At 42.7% G+C, this 19,952-nt stretch overlaps 1 protein-coding gene across 2 annotated transcripts in view; it reads right to left on the bottom strand.

The window, feature by feature from the left end:
* Positions 1-19,952, bottom strand: part of AFF3 (ALF transcription elongation factor 3) — a 299,418-nt gene that overhangs the window by 16,145 nt on the left and 263,321 nt on the right. For both annotated transcript variants that reach the window (XM_010222664.2, XM_088520310.1), the window contains 4 exons: positions 16,643-17,692; positions 14,626-14,750; positions 10,767-10,968; positions 8,390-8,517 (listed from right to left, as the gene is read on the bottom strand). In XM_010222664.2, coding sequence (XP_010220966.2) covers positions 8,390-8,517; positions 10,767-10,968; positions 14,626-14,750; positions 16,643-17,692 — 1,505 coding nt within the window. The remainder of the gene's footprint in view (positions 1-8,389; positions 8,518-10,766; positions 10,969-14,625; positions 14,751-16,642; positions 17,693-19,952) is intronic.

Genomic DNA, 19,952 nt, shown 5'->3' with positions numbered 1-19,952 from the left:
GACTCTTCTCTTATTTATTTACAACTGTTGTACCTACTGGTGTCAACACTGTCATTCTAGATTTACCGACAGGATTCAGATTGCTTGTTCTTCTCTAATTATTTAGTAGAAGTCTGACTTCAAATTAGCAGGTACAATCAAGTGTTTTATCTCTATTAATAATGTTGACTGCACAAGAAACTCTTTTGTTTCTGAATATCTGAATGTTGGTGCTTTCAGAAATATAGTCCTCTTGAACAAAGCCAAAAGGCGTTCTAATACACTGCCCTAATACATCTCATATATCTCTCTGAAAGGCGAGAGAAAGAGCATGGAGCGGCTGTGCCAACTAAGTCAGGCCGCTGCTGAATTCTCCCTAGGATCAAGTGTCATTATGTGAAACTGGCTGCTCTCGAGAAGGATTTACCCGACTATGTTGATTGGGGAGAGCAATCAAGTATTGCTGGAACCCGTTCAGCGCATTCTCAGTCACCAGCAGCCAGTCACCTAGGCACTGCAACAGAACCCAGCCTTTTACAGAGCAACCCCCCATGGCTAGATCTGATAGTACAAACAAGGCCAGGCTTCCTTGTCAGCAGAGGTATTCAAATCGCTTATGGCTTTGACAAGGGCAGCCTCGGTAGCACGTCTGGGACTGAATCTGGGATGAGATTTATCAAACAATCTGCTACTGTCCCGGATTGCTCTCCCTCGCGTCGCCACCGCTTTCTCTGGGAGCCTGTCGAAAACCAGCAGGGAATCCAGCATTGCCAGTGCTCGTTACGTGGCACAGGAGCGCAGCATGAGGTGCGGTGGTGGCGGGCATGGAAGTTCCTCCCAGCCTCTCCGAATTTCTGGCTCTCAAGCTCCCAAGAGTGGTGTTACTATTACCCAGGTGAAACTCTTGTGGGTACCTGGGCCCTCTCTCTCTCTCTCAGTCCTATTTAGCTGCGTACCATTACGGTGCATCTCTGCCACCTTGCTCTTTTTGCCACCTTCTCTGAATTTAATTTAGTGTGGTTTAGCAGATAATTGCAAAAATGTAAACTCGTGCAGTAAAAAAAAAAAAAAGAGAGAGAAGAGAATCAAACAAAGTGAATCAATAAAAGCCTTACATCGCCTAGTAATTTATCAGCATCTACTGCAACAAAATCTTGGAACTCAGCACTACCACGTTTATTTACAGAGTACAGGGTAGCTTAGATTCCAATATACAATTTTAATTATAACTGCATTCAAAAACACATTTTTCACCTAATTTTTATATTTTATATGAACTACCTACTAAACTAAAGTGTTTTCTGCTTCATTTACATAATCTAGCACTTGTACATTATTTCTTACTGTGGTATGGTGCTTTATGAGGATACATTAAAAAAAAAACTAATAAAAGTTCAATTAAACATCATAAATGTAGCCAAGTGCATATTTTAATACCCTTCAGAGATAATGGTGCCGAAGTGTTATAAAAAAACAAACCAGTGCTTCCTCAGTATACAACAATTGCACATAATAAAAGCAGCCTAAATCATAGGGCTAAATATAGGACCAGTTTCACAGCTTTAGAAATCTAGGCCCTAGAAAAGGTGGGTGCGCTGAAAGGGAAAAAAGCAGAATGAGCAACTTGAAAATTTGATCAGAGCTATGGGGAAACCAGCAGCTGTACAGAGCAGCAACAGACGGGCAGAGCCTAACTGAACCCACCTCCAGTTCTGGAGCTGGGCCAGCAGGCACCGAACTCTCGAGCCAAGACAAGGAAATCCTGTAAGGTCAGGATAACCACATAAAGCAAAGGATTCCACATTGCTGCCCACGCGCTGTGTCGGACACAGCTATATTGGGAGACGCGTCTGGGATGTCTGACACGCTGGGTCACAGAGAGGGCAGGTCATCTTGAGGATGAAGGACCGAGCTGAAGCAGGGGACCGGGTATTGCAATGCAAAATCAAGTCTCTCCCTCATGCATCGTGACCTCTTGCAAATTCTGCAGCCCAGAATAAGTGCCACTGATCTGCTGTGTCTGGGACACTGCACGAGGGGTACAAGGGAGCCCAGGGCACTGTACAAAGTAGGTACCCAGTTACCAGAGCCTCATCCTAAGTATGGCAAACCCAGCAGCTCTGCAGAGTTAACAGAGGAGTGGAGATATGGAAAGCAAGGAAAGATCACTGTATTTGTGATCCATTTAAATGACGGTGTTATATGGAGTTCAGATTCGCATAGGGTTAGGCCAGGTGCAAGATACATTTACCTATTCTGAGGGGCCCTGTATAACAAGGTCAATGGCTTAGATAAATGTAATAATAGTACAGATGCCTGGAGAGGAAGTTGCTGTTGCAAGAGTAGAAGCCAAAATGAAAGCATGGCACCTAGTTCAGCGAAAATTAAGAAAGATAAAATAAATGGGGATTCTCATTTTGGCAAGAATACAGAACTACCCAGACAAACTATGTTAGTGAAGTGAAATGCAAGAGACAAAGAGAAAAAATCCACTACAAATACCTGGGCACGTCCCAGATTCATGGCATAAAGATACTCACATGAAATCAATGTCTGGACTAAAACGTACATGGGAAGAATGTGCATATGAGAAAGGAGTATTAGCAAAAGGCACTTGAACTCCTGTGTTAAAAGCAGAGAGGGAAGATTTTACATCCTTGCAAGTCTATCTCTTTTCTTGCATGTTGAATAGATATTCTGAAATCAGCTCATTTCAGTTGAAGGTGAGATGGAAGCCTCTATAGTCAGGCCTAGAGAAAGGGCAGGAGCACAACAGTCAGGATTTACATCATTTAAAAATGCCATGGAGTCATATCCTGAATTCACAGGAGGCAACTGAAAGCCAGAGGAAGAAACATCTCTTTAGGAGAGAGTACCTGATCAAGTGTACTCTAACCCTGACAGGCAGTTAGCATCCCAACCCTGATGAGTGTGAAGCTCAGATGGAGTTCTAGGGCTCAACTGCTGCTAACGATGGATCTGAAACCGGAGTCAATGAATGGGGTGTCTCTACCAACAGAAGCAGCAAATCCTCAACCAAAAATTGAACTAATCAGGGTACTTGTAATCCCTTGGACTTTGTCCTGTCATGCCTTTCTGAGAACCTTCAGTAATGGTAGGGTTTGAAAGAAATCATCGTCAGAGACTAGAAGATCAGAAATGCATCTGACAGGGATTTGGGGAAATCAGATTCCTCCAGTCCATTTAAAACCAACAAGTCTCTCTTCAGCTTCATGACATGATTTTGGCCCTCAGGAAGAAAAAGGATACTCCCAACTTAAAAATGAATTTGAACACCCTACCTGATTCTCTAGGCTGAGGGACATAAAGAGATTTGCCAATGCCACAGAAAGACTGGTAACTGTCTTGGAACTAAGTTGGGAATTAATCTGAATACAGATGCATTAAAATGTCTCTTATATACCACACCTCTTAAACCTGACATTGAGAGTGATGAAAACCCTCACTGCTATGTGGCCCAGCCCAGCAAGACAAACCCTGAAGTCTTGGAATGGACTGCTGGCTTTTAGAGAGTAATATCAATGTTTAGAACGAAGCCTGAGGAAGACAAGTTCAGGTAAAAACAAGTGTTAACATAGTGTAGAACCATATGGCTGTTGGGTAAGGCTTTCTCATACTCAGCATGAGACCCGAGACTAATCTAAGAGGTGAGAAGGGTTTTGGAAGGTGCTTATCACCTGCTATGGGCATCTGCCCCCTGCTCACCAGTAGTGGAGGTGAGGACAGACAACTGCCCTCTCTACCTTAGACATTCAGCTCTGCTGCCAGGAGCCAGGGGAAGGTTTGCTGAGCCAGGGGCTGCCTGTCTTGCTCACATTCATGATTCTCTGTGGACTAAAGATATTTCCTGGCCAAGTTGTAGAGTGAAAAAAAGGAACATCAAGAGTCAAGTCATAAAAACAGAGTGGTAATATTATCAGAGGCTATTTCAGATCTGAGTCTGTCAATTAAAGCATTCCTTGTCCATGTCTATGCTAGAGAAATAACCAGAGCAAGGACACCAACTCTATCATTTGATCATCCATGCTGTTTAATTGCTGGCAGTCTCCCTGGCATAATTCTGAGCTCTCTCCCAGACAATGCCTGGACGCAGCTGGGGGAAGGCAAGGGCCAGGGGCTCTTCTCAGGAGGCAGCAGCCATTCTTGGTTTTGGAGGCTGAATACAGCTTAATCATGAAGACAGAAGCAGTGCTGCACCACTTGCCCATACGGACAGAGGAGGGGCAGGGTTGTAGCCTTTAAGTTCAACCTAATCCCTGCTTCTCTTTTGACATCAGGGAGTAATGGCTATAAATCCTTTACCCCATGAGAATCTCCAGCTAGAGCTGATTAAACATCTATTTCCCAACCAAAGCAAGCTCTCACAAAATGTCCCTAAGGAAAAAAAGGGTGTAGATGGTCTTGCAGGGAACAGGCAACTTATCTAATCATGGGAGGCAGAGTCTGCTATCTGAGGGTCTAATGTTATTTTCTCATGGGCAGCGTAGACACGGGAAAATTGATTGTCTTAAGCAAAAAAGGAAGAAGGGGAACAATGAGGCAGTTAGATGAAGTCTTGCAATCTCCCAAAGTCACGCAGGTGGAAGCACTCAGAGTAAGCCTATGAATTTGTGAAGAAGTCAATATAGTAAATGCTGACCTGTTTGACCAGTAATTTCTTAGATTGCTGATGGGAAGAGGACCCAAACTCTTTTCCTTAAATGTTCTCCTGAGGATATGCTCAGTATTACACAAGTGTCTTAAAATATCTCAGAAGACTAAGAGTCCTTGAGGCATTTTGAGCAGAGTGAGCTGTGCTTCAGATCTTGTTTCAGAGTCACAACCGAAGCCCACCTTTTTCTTTCCTCTGTGTGGTAGATAAACATGGGAGAAGAGACTGATAATGAAAAGATTTGAGATCCAAGCCAAAACTTAAGAGATGTGCCAAGAAGCTGTTTTTTCAGGTCTTTATGAGCTCTATGCTCATACACCTTTACAGATGCACCATTTCCTGAGCACAACGTTTACGGCAAGAAACACATGAAGACACACAGCCATTAGAACCAGAAAGCTAGGTATGTTCTACCCTTTTCATAGCACACATGCAGTGCTTTGAGGAGGTGTGGGACTTAACTCTCAAACACCCACAGCATGTTTGTGCTTATCACTTCAAGGACAGCAGTCTTCCTTCCTGAATGCAGGGAACGCCATCATTCAGTGGAATTATAGAGGGACAGAGTTTGACTTGAAGCATTATTATGTAACTTTAAAAGGTTATCATCTCTTACAGTTATAAATGGCAAAAAATCAACAAAATCTTGTTAAGAAATAATACTAGAAACAGTATTGATGTCACTTATGCATGTGACATGCTGGGTATCTCGAAGGACATTCAGAGCAGGCAGTAAACAATGGCAAATCAGAGGTAGTTGGATTTTGCCTGCCTTTTTAAAGACTGTTATCTATATTTACCTTTATATTTCAATGCATGTGTGTACAGCATTCTGCCAAGAAAGAAACACTTTTTATTGACCTGCTTGTGTTCCAATTTATTGCTAGCGACAGCTGTTGTCAATGAGCTGGCGAAAATAAATTGAGAATATAACAAGATACTGATTGGTCAAAAAATTAGTCGTTGTTTTAAATCAAATATAAGGGATTTAGTCTCTTCAAACTATAGAGTCTGATTAAAATGAAGACTTTAAAGCTAGGGCTGGATTATAATAATTCTGAACTTCATGGATTAAGAGATGAAGTATTTCATGGGCATCATTTTGGACAAAGCACTGCCATTAGGATTACTAGATAATTTTAGACCCACGATATTGCATTTCTTCAAATCCTCTGTTGCGGTGCAGAATTTGAAAGATGCTGGCTGCCATGTTTAATCTGATCCTTCTAACACGTGAGCCAAATTTGTTGACATTCAACATTTGCAGTCAGTCTAATGTGCTATGTTTCAGCAACCTCTCTACACAGCAGTTTTAGAGGCCAGGTCTAGTATAGCTGTTATTCTGCTGGTGCTTCTTAAATATAGGTTCTGGACAACTGCTGTAGTTCATGAAAATCTCCCTTCTCTAGTTAGCACAACACACATTTAACTGTTCCTGTTTTTTTAAGGGCAAATTAAGACATATTCGATTTCTGCACCTTATCTTATTTGGCTTTTTTGATTGCCTTTTTTTTTTTTTTTATGGACCACAAACTGCTTGGGGACATTCTACATGGAAGGCACTATTCACGTACAGTTTTATTGTATCTCTCTTTCAAAGGTGAAGCAGTTTTATTGAAGATGCCTGCCAGAGAAATCACATGTATCACTAATGGAGAAAGCAAGTGATAAAAGCTTCTTAGATGATAGAGATACTGAAAAAAGCAGTTTTCCTGTGACAGCATTACAGGGAGAAAAAAAAAAGCAACAGTTCCTCCTTTTTTTTTTATCAGTGTGTTGAAAGAGATGAGTAGATGAAGACACAATAGTTGTATTGTAGCTCTTTTTCATTGTATTTTTTCTTCTAACCTGTACAGATGAGCACTTCCTACATTTCGAATTTTATCAGTTACACTCATGTCTTTTTGTTTCCTATTTACATCTTTAAAATGCAGAAAAGAAAATCTACAGTTGCAAGCAAATTACAGATGACAAAGTATTTGAAGAGCTATGAAGATTTAGGTCATAATTCCAAACAGTTCTAAATTTTCTTGGTAAGAGTGGTTGAATAAGTGCATTTGAAAGAGGAAAAAATAGTATGAAGGGAAATAGAGAAAGAGGGAAAATTAGAATATATACACTAGGGAGAGTTTTACATAAAAGGGACAGAGAAAATGGTTACATTTATTCAACCTGGATCTTCTTATGAGTCATGAATGCTCAAAGAAATGAATCTCATTAGCCTTCTTTTCCTGACATACCAAATAGATACCTTCTTTTGAAGTCAATGGGTGTTTATTTATACTTTACGCAGGAAAAGTGGTTTCCCTTGGTGAGATAATCTGGAGGTGGTGTGAAGAAAGCTTATAATTTTTGTATTTATTTATTAAAAATCACAGTTCTGGTAGAAGATAGTTACTGAGAAAATGGGCTGTTTTCCCAATGTTCCCTTTGGTACACAAGGGTGAATGATATTGTGGGTGCAAGTCTGGGGGTATGAAGGATCTGTCAAGGACATGCAGCATATGGAGCTGTATTCACTCCAGGCAGTCAGACATAGCTTTAACAGAATCTCTTTCATTCTAGCCAAGCCAGAAAAGTCAGTATTTCTTGGCCATAATCTCATCAGACAAAAAGCGTGTGACTTTTCTAGATACTAGGATTCCAGCTTTCTGTTTCAACTTTGCATTTTATCTCAAAGATACCACATTATAAATCACCTTTGTAAATGAACTAGAAATTTGAATTTACCAAAATTGGAAGAAAGACAGTTGCAGGAACTGAAACTGTTTTCAGAGGAAGGGAACAGGGGATGTTTGAAGGACATCCCAGGGACGGAGAGAGGCAGGTATCTCCCCAGGTACTCATACTAACCACTACCACCTCCTACTCACCCTGCCTTCATTAATGCTCCTTTTTCTGAGCAGCATTATCAACAAAAGCAGCAGCTGGCAAGGCTCAGGGCTGCATGTTCCTATTTGTCCTCTCCCCTAACTCCAAAGGAACTCAGGGGGAGAGCCATTTCACCCTGCCTTGCGACAACTCTGCATATATCTGCAGTTAGATGTGTACAGAATTAATGCTAGGACCCTGAGAGAGCTCACAAGCCTTAAGGGCCAGTCTCCCTGCAGCCTCTATGTTCTGTCCATCGCCCAGAAGCCCCCTTAATCTCAGGCTTGGCCCCCCAGGCCCTGTCCAAGTGATGCTGTAGGTGTGCCTGTCTTCAGTCCTGTCACAGCTATGCCTCTGCCTGGCTGTGCACCTCTTTGATATGGACTGTAGCCTGTCTTCCCAACTTCACCTCAGGCCTGCCCTGTAACTTTTCGCTTGCCTGACAGTAACTGGGCTGGATCTGACCATGGTTTCCCCAATCAGTCCTGCCCCCAACCTGACTTCTTAGCTTTATTTTAGACCTACGTCATCATGGCAGCCTTGTTGAGTGTTAGGACTCTTCCCTGCTTGCCTTGCTCACGCGAGGTGGGCTGGGCTCCTGGCTGACCTGCTGGCTGTGTTATCCCCTTCAGCTTCCCCGACCTTAGGAAACAGCCAGTCATCATGGCTCCCCAACACTTAGACACTGATTTGGTGAAGTTTATCCAGAAGAGTTTATCCAGTATGTCTCTGTACAACTCAATGTATAGTATTGCTGTAATGGTACTAGCCATGTCCGAACTTCTCTTGGACAAATTCATTTTTCTCTCTTTTAGTAGAGAAAACAACATTGTTTGCTTTCTTTATTTTAAAGGCATCTGTACTTACATATCATCAAAGATAAGCTTTGTCCTTCTGCAGTCCCTGGGTGTGCTGGACAAAGGCGACCAAGGCTCTGTCTGGGACTGTGGCTTATTGCAGAGAAGAACATTTTCTGAATTGATGTGAATTGCTTTCTGGACAACAAACAACAGAGAAGGCATTGAGGAATTGGCTACTAACTTCAAAAAAGCAACTAATAAACAACAGAAGCATCTTTGCATTGTGCTGTAAATTGCCAGTTAGTTTTCCTACTATTTCAGCAGGGAGAATGTATAACTGTCCTGTCACTGATAGCCACAAATTCACAGATATTGCTCAGAGCACTTTGAAATCGGCTAGAGTTTCAGCATGATATACTGAAGAACTGGAGCTGAACTATTAGTAACTATCAAAAGGCTCTGTAACACAGTAAGTGAAATTATTAAATAATAGATCTGTTGTGGTCATTTAGAAGATCAAGTTATATCTCTGCTCTTGAGTTTCCAAGCTAGCATTGTACCTTGCCGTGGGAGAGCAAGATTCACTGGTTTGACTCTTGTTTCTCACTGCACTGCTAATGGGTCTGTGTGGTGTGAATTTGCAGCCCAAGGTCTGGGTTTCTTTCTGCTCTAGACTGTTCTGTTGAAAGGTGACTGCTCTGTGCCACAGCAGGGGCACATGCTTTTCGGCAGGTTGACGTGCTGAAAAGAGGGTGTTGCACCTTCCTGCTGGAGATACACTCTTCATGGGGCCTCATACGCCCTTCATACCACCAAGTGATCTGCTGTGTGCACTACCACGCACTGGGCAATAGAAACCAGAGAGCTCCAGGTTGCCCTTGTCAGAAAATGCAATTGCTTCTCTTTCAGGCAAAAGAAGGGCATGGAATAGAGAAATGGACACAAAAAGTTCAAAAAGATAAAACCCTTCGTTGGCTTGTGATCTCCGACAAAAAACTCAGATGATCACTCGGGCATGCCAGGCAGGCCCCACACAGAAAGACTGAGCAAAACAAAGCTAGATATAACATTCAGAGTTCAGGAACTCTCATCTTCCACAGGGCACATGCAGATCAGTTCAGCACATGAATAAGTCAGCACATGAATAACCATATACATAAGAATTTTATTGCAAGGGTTGTTAAAATGTTGGCCAAATGGTGCATTACTAGGCTATGCAGAAAATCTCAGTGAAACGCATTTGCTAAGAGCGTGGATCATAAAGCAATCGCTTTCTATCTTTGATTTCCAACACATTTCCCTGTGAAGGAATTTAAATTGTTTTCAAGATATCCTGTGAAAAGTCATATCATTATAACTCTGAATGGGTTATAAACCTCTAAACTTAGGTTTTAAAAGTTAAAATGTTTAAAAATTTACAATTAATCCATTAAATAATAAATTAGTACAATATGTTAAACATGTCTTTTTATGGTACATTTTTGAGTATTTAATTTTATTTCAATATACTGAAAGCATCTGTGATACAGCCTTGAAACACATAACTTGTGACAAGATATTAAAAGAAAACCCTCTAAAATTAAAGTTATAGTTACCACTTTCCCCTCCTTTCAAGAAATAAATACATTAACATAGTCATGTGCTTATATGGGCTAGTTATTCCCACAGGTCAGTTATCCCCACAATAAAAGTGGCTGGCAGAGACCACTGCAATGACTCTGGCAATTTATTTACCAGAAAGTTGCTATAATATTTAGGCTTTTGTGGCCTCCCAACTATCAAATAACAAATAATGTGGCAGTGAATAGGCACTGGATAAAACATCTAGCAGCCTTTGCAGAGAGAAAAGGAGCATGGACCTACTTCCTTTCCCTTTGTACTTTGAAGGCAGTGGCTGCCACCTGATTTAGCATGTCATAGGCTTATCTGGAATAGTGCTCTGGACATGCTTATTAGACCAAGACTTTGATGAGATAAATACTCATATGCCTGGCCTCTGATGGGGCTGAGTTGTAAGGTTGGTCCTAAGCTATTATCCAGTGGCAAAACTAAGTATCAGTGTATGAAAAGCTTGTGTGTAAGACATGTAGGAGTGCCCAATTGCAGGCATACTCATGATCTGAGTAGAGGCCTAGAACACCACACTTTTGGATGGAGGTACCTTACATTGTGCCCTAGCTATTTTCTAGAGGCCTAAATCAGTTTGCTTTAGGCCATTAGCTTTTACCTCTTGCTTAGGTAGACTTTGCTGAGTATTTGCCTGCTTTACGGCCTGCCTGTCCTCCTTCCTTCTGTGCCTTGACATACTTGAAAATGAAGAATTGGAATGTACAGTACAGCATTTATTATAACTTTTTTTTTTTTGCATAACATTCTGCAAATCCAGCATGGATTGCAATACAAAATGAAGAATATAGAGCTAGTGAACAATAGTATAAACTTACATTGAAGTCTCCGGCATGTGGCTGCAACTGGATTTCACCCTTATGTTTTTTGCTGGAGGAGATGGAAGGTAATAGATTGCTGCCATTAGGTCTGCTGGAGGAAGTTAAATCATCGTTCGAGTATTTGTGTTTTGATGCATCAGAGAGGGGAGAGACGGGTGACCGAAGCATTTTCTCATTTTTATTTATTGGTATTGCCAAGCTGGAAATGGAAATTACAGTAATGGAGTGTCACAAAGCTGGCTTTGAGAAAGGTAAATGTTTTATATATTACCAAAACTTTAAATTTAAAACCTGCTGGCAGGATAAAGTCTATTGGTATCTGGTAACAAGCTTATTGGGACCAAGAGTTCATTTGCAAATTTGGATCATGCTTCTCCTCCTTCCCTTCAAGGCAAATTGTAATTCTGGAGTTAGTATATTAAGTGTGTATCAGGATATTGAAAAAAAATGTGGAGATAAATGGCCACTTGCTCGCCATCTCTTAAGGGATAGCTGGAGAAGATTAGACTCTGTAAAGTAAGTTTAGGTTATGGAGCCCTATTTCACCATTACGGGTGACAATTCATAAGTCACAGCGACAAAACCACATGTGAACTGAAACAGGAAATGTTTTTGAAGCTGGCTGGGTTATCTCTGGGCTCAGTGGCCAGCCTTTGATAGCACTGTTTATACTAATCTGATACACATCCTGAAGACAAAGACAGGCTGGTACTGCAAACAACAAGACACACAGGCAAACAGTAGACACAAAGAAATGTGAGCTGCTCCATCTTCTAAAGAAGAAAGCTATGACACAGACGATATTTTCAGCTTTCATTTATTTGAGAAAAGCCTTAGGTGAGAAGAGGTCAGACAGGCAATAAGATATGCCCCAAAATAAACTTCAGATGGATTAAATTGGAAAAAAAAATCTGAAACTTTTAAAACAGTATGCATGAAATAAGATTTTTTTTTAAGGAGACAGTTTACATTAAGGCTAAAACTGTGATTAAGATCAGACAGCAGACTATTTTAACACAATACCTTTCCCTGACGCTTTCCCCTTTATCTAGCCTATTATTTTTATGAACAATTCTCGCTTCTTTATAGCTAATGTTTTAGACGGTATGTACAAAATGGAATGGCCAAAAAGGAATGTGGTACAAAATATACTTTATTTCACCACATGATTTCAAGGAATGGAGCATATTAAAAGTCCTTAAAAACTAGCTATGAGAGAAGACGATCATAATTCAGAACCTTCTCCTTCCCACAGTGTACTACTATTAGGGTATGACACGGCCATTTTGCTTTAGTGACCAATGCTGTTTATGAAGGTAAGAGTTAGGGTGTATAAAATAGACAACTGTGCTTTTTTTCCCCACAAATAAAAATAAGATATTTAGTGCTGTTTTGAATTTGCAGGCTGATGCTGTTATTTCTTTTCCTGTTTTCAAACATACAACCATGCCTTGGTTAGCCATGTTCATGCATCACTGGCAAAGTGCAGGGCTAAAACACCCATGAGAAGCCATAGCTCCTTGGGATTGTTCCCAAGACTCAGAAGTTTTGCTTAGCCCTTGTGCAACTTCCAGTTGTGCTGCAGACCTTCTTCATGGTCTTTGGCACACTGCTTTGGGCCCACCTAAACACACTGCAAGCAGTCCAACTGCAGCAGCCCTCTCTGCCTTATTCTGCTGAGAAGCTGGGTAAATTATCCTGTGGTGAGCTCTGGTCTGTAGGGACCGGCTTGGCTGGGGCACCTGATGGAGGTGTGAGACATTTGTGGCATCTCCTCCTGGTACCACCGGTTTTCACGTCAAACAGGGCCTTGCTCAGCCGGTGCCCGAGGCTGTATTTCTGCAATACAAAATGCTCGTGTTTGTAAGTGTTGTGGTTCCTGTCTTTGCTAACAGCCCTCAGCTGTGCTGACAAAACTGTTGCGTGCCTGTGCTGGAAGAGGAGTAATAAAAGCTTGGTGGGGAAAAAAAAAAAGAGAGAGAGAGAGAAAAATAAAAAAGAAGGTTCTGGTTTCAGTGTCTTTAGTGAATTTACAAGTGGGCCACAGACAACTGTTTTGGCATGACTGGAGGGGAGACATGCCAGTGTGAGCACCTGGTTCTTGAAAGAGGCACAGGAGTTCCTGACATGGGCAATGTTGGTTTAGCTACAAGCTCGGTAGCACCTCCTGAGCAGTGGGATATTAGCATTTGATGTCGTGTCCTGCAGTAACATAAATCACATAAACGTCTTCTAAGCGGGACACACCAAAGAAGAATTAGGAGGCAAATGACCATTTAGGACCTTCTTTGTTGTTTGTTTGATGTACAGTTCCTACCGGGACTTTGGAATAAAATGTCAAGCAAAACCCAAATTGTGGTACTGCTTCCAGGAAGGGAAGAATTGACCCCTGTGACATAGGCCATAACAACCATGCGATTCAACTAAAATGAACGTGACAGAAAACATATGACATTGTGGTAACAGGAATGGCAAGTTTGCACACAATCAGCCACAATAAAATAAACTGTTACATGTAATGTTTTCACTTTATGAAACACACATGATTTATGTAAGGACAAATAAACTGAATGCATATTTCTGAATAGGCAGTGTTTGTATCAGTTTTCTCTATAACTTTTTCCAGCGTTAATGACTTGAGTTGTTCAAACTCATCAGTGATAAGTACAACAGAAAAGCCTCTTACAACAAAAAACAATATCCTCTCATTTTAGAAGTTTCATCCCAAGAGATACCCTGATACTATAAGAAAAAAAGATGTTTTTGAAATGCTGATGACCAGAATGTATAAAGCAACATATTCTAAGAACTCTTAGACATTATGTCTGACTGCTGAAAGCCTCCAAAGAAACCTAGTATGATTGATCTGGCATTGACGGAGTCCATGAGCATAAAATAATGCATAGACAATCAGCAGTTAGCTGGATCCTTTGGAAATTTGACTGTTCTTAAAGTATAAGATTCTTGTCCTAAAATGTCTGCTAATTACATACAGAATAAATGGATTTTAATCTAGAGAATGTTGCATTTAAAATGTATTCTGTAACTGAGTATAGTAGGCAGTCGTGAATATTTTTCTCACATGTTTCCTCAGAGTTAATAGATAAACCCAGACATATAGATAAACTCTATTTTGAAATTCTTAACACTATAAGGAAACAAAAGGGCGTAACATGGTCACCTACATGAACTGATGTCTACAACATATTGTGCTTACAACATAATGTTTGGGAAAACATCTCGGATAATTGCATTCCTCTAACTGTAACTATTCACACAGAATCACAGAATCACAGAATGGTTAAGGTTGGAAGGGACCTCTAGAGATCCTCTAGTACAAGCCCCCTGCTCAAGCAGATACACCTAGCACACATGGCACAGGGTGGCGTTCAGGTAGGTTTTGAAGATCTCCAGAGAAGGAGACTCCACAACCTCTTTGGGCAGCCTATTCCAGTGCTCCGTCACCCTCACAGTAAAGAAGTTCTTCCTCATATGGAGATTAAACTTCCTGTGTTTCAACTTGCACCTGTTACTCCTTGTCCTGTCACTGGCCATCACGGAGAAGAGCCTGGCCCCTTCCTCCCTACATTCACCTCTCAGGTACTTGAACATTCCTCAAGGCTCACACTTGAACTCACAACTTCTTTGCCCAATAGAACAAAAATGCTAGTATATAAATGTGTCAGGAGCTGCTAACTTCTTCATTAAACCAGAAGAAAGGAGAATGCACTGGGCAATTTTTCAACATAAAATGTGATAATTAAGAAATAAATCCTGTTAAAGGCAAAAATAACACACAGCATTAAACTGCAACCAGTTATGTGACTGAGTGGTAAATAAGAAGGAAAATGCTTACCTGTTTTCATTCATATTGCAGTGATTTGCTGTTGTGATGCTATGGGCAGGCGCAGCTAATCGTGAAGCACTCTCTTGTTCTAAATGAGTCTTCTTGATATCTCTGTACTCCTCCTCATTCTCACACTGAATAAAGAGAAAAATGATAATCTTGTAGGTTTTGGATTTACTACAGAAGCAAGAGCATTTTGGTAGTTCAGGGGCTGGTATTTTCCGATATTTTGGTGTTAATGGTGATGCTCTCTTTGAGCATTTACCTAAAGGGTATTAGAGAAGATTCTTTGCCATATCATATAGATAAAACAGGCCAGCAAGTGGCATATGTATCCAGCATGGCACAGCACACATCCATCTGGCTTGACACTTTTCTGCTTCAAACCAAGGTGTACTATATTTAGACTGCCTCTTGGGAATGGGCCTTGGTCTTTGTGGTCCTTGGCCATGGCCAGATATCATCTGGAAAAGAAAACGTTGCTCCAGGCCAACATCATGTATGCTAACAATTTTAGTAGATGGATGATTATACACCCCTTAGGACTCTACGCTGGCCCTATCTGGCTTAGCAGTGTGAGCAGAGTCCATTTTTCCTGACTCTATTTGATTTCATGTGAAGTTCCTTATGCTCTATTATGTTTGTCTTCCAGTGGCCCTGCTTTCCCACTCTCCCACCTCCATTTCCACTATTAACACTTAGCCCATTTCTGGCACTGACTGTGTTTTGGTTGTGATATGTTGATCCCACTGTATTTATTATTCGCTGCATGGCAACAACATTTTCTGTATCACACACTGCCATAGTTGCTGCTGCTGTGGGGCTAATGCTGTAGCTCCCCCTCTGCAACAGTGAAGATAATCCTGCTCAATACTCAACTAGCATCTTCTGTCTCTACTTTGCTCATCTTCCTGGGGCCATGACAGAGATGGGAATGATAAAGACCTCTTTCTAATTTTGCAGTTGTGCCTGAGATTCCTTTCTCATTAGTCTTTCCCTTAAAAATATTTTGAGAAGGGATGTCATATATTCCGAATCTGCCTACCAACTGAAGAAACGTGTAGATGAGGCACCTAGGGACATGGCTAGCAAGCATGGTGGTGATGGATTCATGGTTGGACTGGATGATCTTGAAGGTCTTTTCCAACCATAATGATTCTATGATTCTATGATGCAGTGAGAGTCTTATTCCAGATGGTTTGGGGCAATTTGAACCTCTAGCAATGCCTTGTATTTAGTACATTGCTAATAACAGCACGTCAACAACAGCAGTACTTCAAGACAGAAGAATAAAAGCTAGCTTGTGCCACAAAAAGTAAAATTAAGCCACTGCCATTAAAATTAAGTCATGTAGTCTTTCTAGACTATATCTCTTTGGCTCTTTTACCATATCCTCCTGTTTTCTCCTGGGTATATGCCCTGCCAGTATCACTCTAGCATTTCCTATGGCACAAAGGTAAATTTTTTTGCTTTGGCAAAAAAGTCCAAGTCTTCTTGCCGTGTTCCCCATCCTTGTGTACTGTGTAAATGTTTCCGTGCTAAAGATAATGCAGGCTTATTCATTTCAAAGAAAACGGGGCTTTCTATTACTGCTCTATCAGTGGCCAGAAGAGGGCTTCCACCTTCTGATTCTAAAGAAATGAAAAAATGGAAAGAGAGAAAAAAAAGACTCCTTTGGATAAATGGTCCCAGGGACCGTACAGATGAGCCTGCACAGAAGCTCCAAAGGCAACAGGCAACTGCAAAGTCAAAGTTTCCTGAAATGGGGCAGAAGGCAGTCCCTGTTCACAGCGACTTGTGGGGTCAGGTGGCTGCAAACAGCCTGGAAAGCTGCCTCAGGGGCACAGCTGTGGACTCAGGCTGGAGGAGGACCCTCAGCAGGGAAGCAGCCAGCACGCCGGGCAGCGATCCCGCACGGGCCGTGGCGAAAGAGCCAAGGGCACGAGGCTGCCGACGGTGCGGGCACCGTGCCGGGCTGCGCCTCCTGCTCACCCCACCACAGCCACCCCCTGGCCCCATGGCTCACCTTGCGTTTCCTTCTAGGTTTCGGTAAGCCCTTCTCTGCCAGGGGAGCGGCACTACTAGTCTGCTGGAGGCTGGCCGCCTCATTTGCTCCGGCGCTCATGGCCAGCGGCTCTTCGGGCAAGCGCTCTGGAATCCTGGACAAAAGAGTCAAATCAATTTTGACCCACAGCGACTTTACCTCATCACTGTCTTTCAGAGGAGACAGGAGCTCATTCCTACCGAAAGGAACCAGGGTGTAAAACTGTTCCTCCAGCTCCTTTGCTATTTCACTACTAGTCCTGGCATTAATGGAGCCAAAGGCACTGCAGCCGCTGTGGGCCTTGGGGGCAGCGCTGCTCCCCGAGTCCTTGGCCCGCGCCTCGGCCCCAGCCGGCGCTTTGGGCAGCGGGCGCTCCTCCCGCTCTGACTCAGAGCCCGAGTCAGAAGAAGACGATGAAGACGACGACTCAGTCTCGATGAACTCCTTGGATTTGGGTGCCGTTTTGCTCGGCCCCCTGGCCCGTCTCTTCTCGCCGGCTGCGGAGGAGCGAGGCTCACGGCGATGCCCGGCTCTGCTGCCACCACCGCTGCCGGGCCGGGCTCGTGGCGGGTCGCTGGTGCTGTGCTCCACAAAGCCGTGGCTGCCAGCGGGCGGCTCAGGTGCACGGCACGGAGCCACGTCCCCGGCAGAGCTCCTCTCCACCCGGCGCGGCGGTTTCTTCCCGGCCGCCCGCCGCGGGGGGCCGCTGTCCGCGGCGGGGGGCGACTTCTGCCTGCCCCCCTTGCTGCCTGGTGCTTTGCTTGCGGTGCGGGGCCGCGGGCCGTCCCCACTGCCTGCAGAGGCCGCGGCGGTGGCTGTGGTGGCAACAACCCGGCTGTCCCCACTGTGAGGGTCAGTTGTGCTGGTGGCTGGTGTCTTCTCGCAGTCCTGCCGCTCTGGCTTCACACGGCCGTAGTAGGGATGGCTCTCCAGGGCCGGGCTGTCATGGTGGGTCAGGATGGGCGCCTTGTGTGGGGTGACTTTGTTCAACCACTTGTCCAGTTGCCACTTGTTGGACGAGGGCGGCTCGGGCTGCAAGGCAAACAAAACCAAGGAGCACTTAGTGCTGGCCCCACCATGTTCCAGCTCTCCCCGAGTCCCCTGGAGACAAACAAAATATGGGGCTCCCCCACTACCCTCTACAACGTGGAGTCCCACTGCCTCCCTCCAAGCAAAGTGAGGCCCCAGGAAAGGCTGGAGAAGGTCCCCAGAGGCCACCACCACCATGGTCACCGCCAGGGAGCAACAGCCCAGAGACCTGTCCCTGCCCTCTGCTCTCCAGGGACCAAGCTCAGTGTCAGGATGAAGGTAGAAAAGGAGGAAAAATATCAAAGGATGCAGCTGAAGCTAGAAAGGGATGCCTAGTAAGAAAGCAGGGCTATATGTATTTTGTGTCCTGTATTTTGTGTACCACTGAATTCAACAACAACAACAAAAAGCATGAAAACAAGCAGCAGTGAGGAGAAGGAGGGCTAACCAGACCTCATCTTATGTATCATCTTACTGATATGGATGTTTAAATACTGTCAGATCACACAAATGTTTGCTGTGTGGTGGTGTTGTCAAGTAATCATTTTGTAAGCATTACATGGCTGATTGTTTTTCTCTTTGTTCCTGTCACAACATGATCAAGTTTTAAAAAATCATCTAAAATATAATGGCATCTGGACAGTGAAGAAGGGGCATAATTTTCCAATTCAGACAATGTGGCAATCAGTTATTTGAATGAAAACAAATGAAGAGGAGAGACCACGACCTCTCCCCTCTCTCCCCCCCCCCCCAAAAAAGAAGGGAAATGATGGGGTAGGTGATCAGCCATATCCTAGCCCCAAAGAAGCCAATGTGGAAAGTCTCCTAATTATCTTAACTGGACCAAAATTCATTTATAAGCAGTCAGAAAGCATGTTGTGAGCCCAAGTTGAAAACCATCGCAGCTCTATACTCTGCATGGAAAGAAGTTGGCTCAGAAGACAATATCCACACTCTAAATTCGGGTATTTAGAGAAGGTGCCTGAAAGCTACACCGGTTTCCTGCATAACCAAGGGTGTCTCCAGAATTGCCCTCTGAGGGCTCTGTTCGCTCTACAGGGAGCAAAAGTTCCTAAAATAAGCAAAAAAAGTTCGATTCTGCAATTCGGATGATATAAATATTCCCTCTCTCTAAAGTTTCTAATTTGCTTATTAGCCAGCTAGCTGATGTCTACTGCAACTTTGCTGAATTGCACTAAGTTTATTTTTTCTCAGTCATGCTCCCTAATATCTAACATGATAAATTTCATTCCTTAACTGTAAATGTTAAAGATGGGTGGGCAGATGTTGGCTGAAGAGATGTTTTTAAAACTCTTAACTCTTCATGTAAAATAAACAGCAGCTCTTAACTGCTGCAGAGAATAGAGACGGATTTGTTTGGTGCTATTCATTATGTATACATGAAACCAGATATGTAATAAAAAGGTCACTGTACACAGATCTCTTTGTAGTCTTCAGTGGATGTATATAACAAAAAGACATACAGCAGAAGCACATGGGAAAAATAGCTCTGTCTATAAGTATATGCCAAATAATAAAAAATATGTCAGAAATGTTGCAAGCTTTACTAATTTTGTTGGGAGTCTTTGGACACTATTTTTCTTTACAGCTTCAGTTTTAGGGATCATGGTCTTAGGTATATATCAGGAGTTTATTAGAAGAAATCTTCCCATCTATGTGGCTGAAAAAAGTTTTTTTTAAAAAAAAAACACAAAAAACATCACTTCAGGATGTGTCTTCTTAAAGCAAAAGGCTCACAGACCATAAGGTAGATCAAAAGAATCCAACTTTTAACACTGAAAATTTTTAAAGTTGTCTCATTATTTTGGTGGCCTGATACAATTTTGGAATATCTTAGATTGTCAGTGTACATCAGAGATGCCAATTTACTTTTGCAAGCATTATATTCAATTGATTGCTCTAACTGAAAAGTATTGCACTTTGAAAACCCTTACAAAAGCAAGGCACCTTGCAAGGGAGCATAACCATGACAGCCAACAGAGAGGAGTAGACCTCATAAAAAAATCACTTGAAAGTATCAGCAACCCATTTTATGTGCCTACTTGCAATTATTTGTGTGAGGAAAAGGAAATCCCTAATTCTCTAGTCTACACCATCCCCCTAAGCAGCTAATATACTGCTCTACAGAAGAAAAGCTGGCTTGCCCAAAGTCAGAAACTTTCAGCAGCCTGTAAGGATGGAATGCGCTGAGATCCAGACAGATCAGGAAGTGGAAAGGTCTCTGTCCCCTAGCTTTTGTGTC

The sequence above is a fragment of the Tinamus guttatus genome, unplaced genomic scaffold (assembly GCF_059628265.1).
Source record: "Tinamus guttatus ecotype Peru unplaced genomic scaffold, ASM5962826v1 Tinamus_guttatus_pri_ptg000002l, whole genome shotgun sequence".
NCBI lineage: Eukaryota > Metazoa > Chordata > Aves > Tinamiformes > Tinamidae > Tinamus > Tinamus guttatus.
This window is presented reverse-complemented; position numbering and strand designations above follow the sequence as displayed.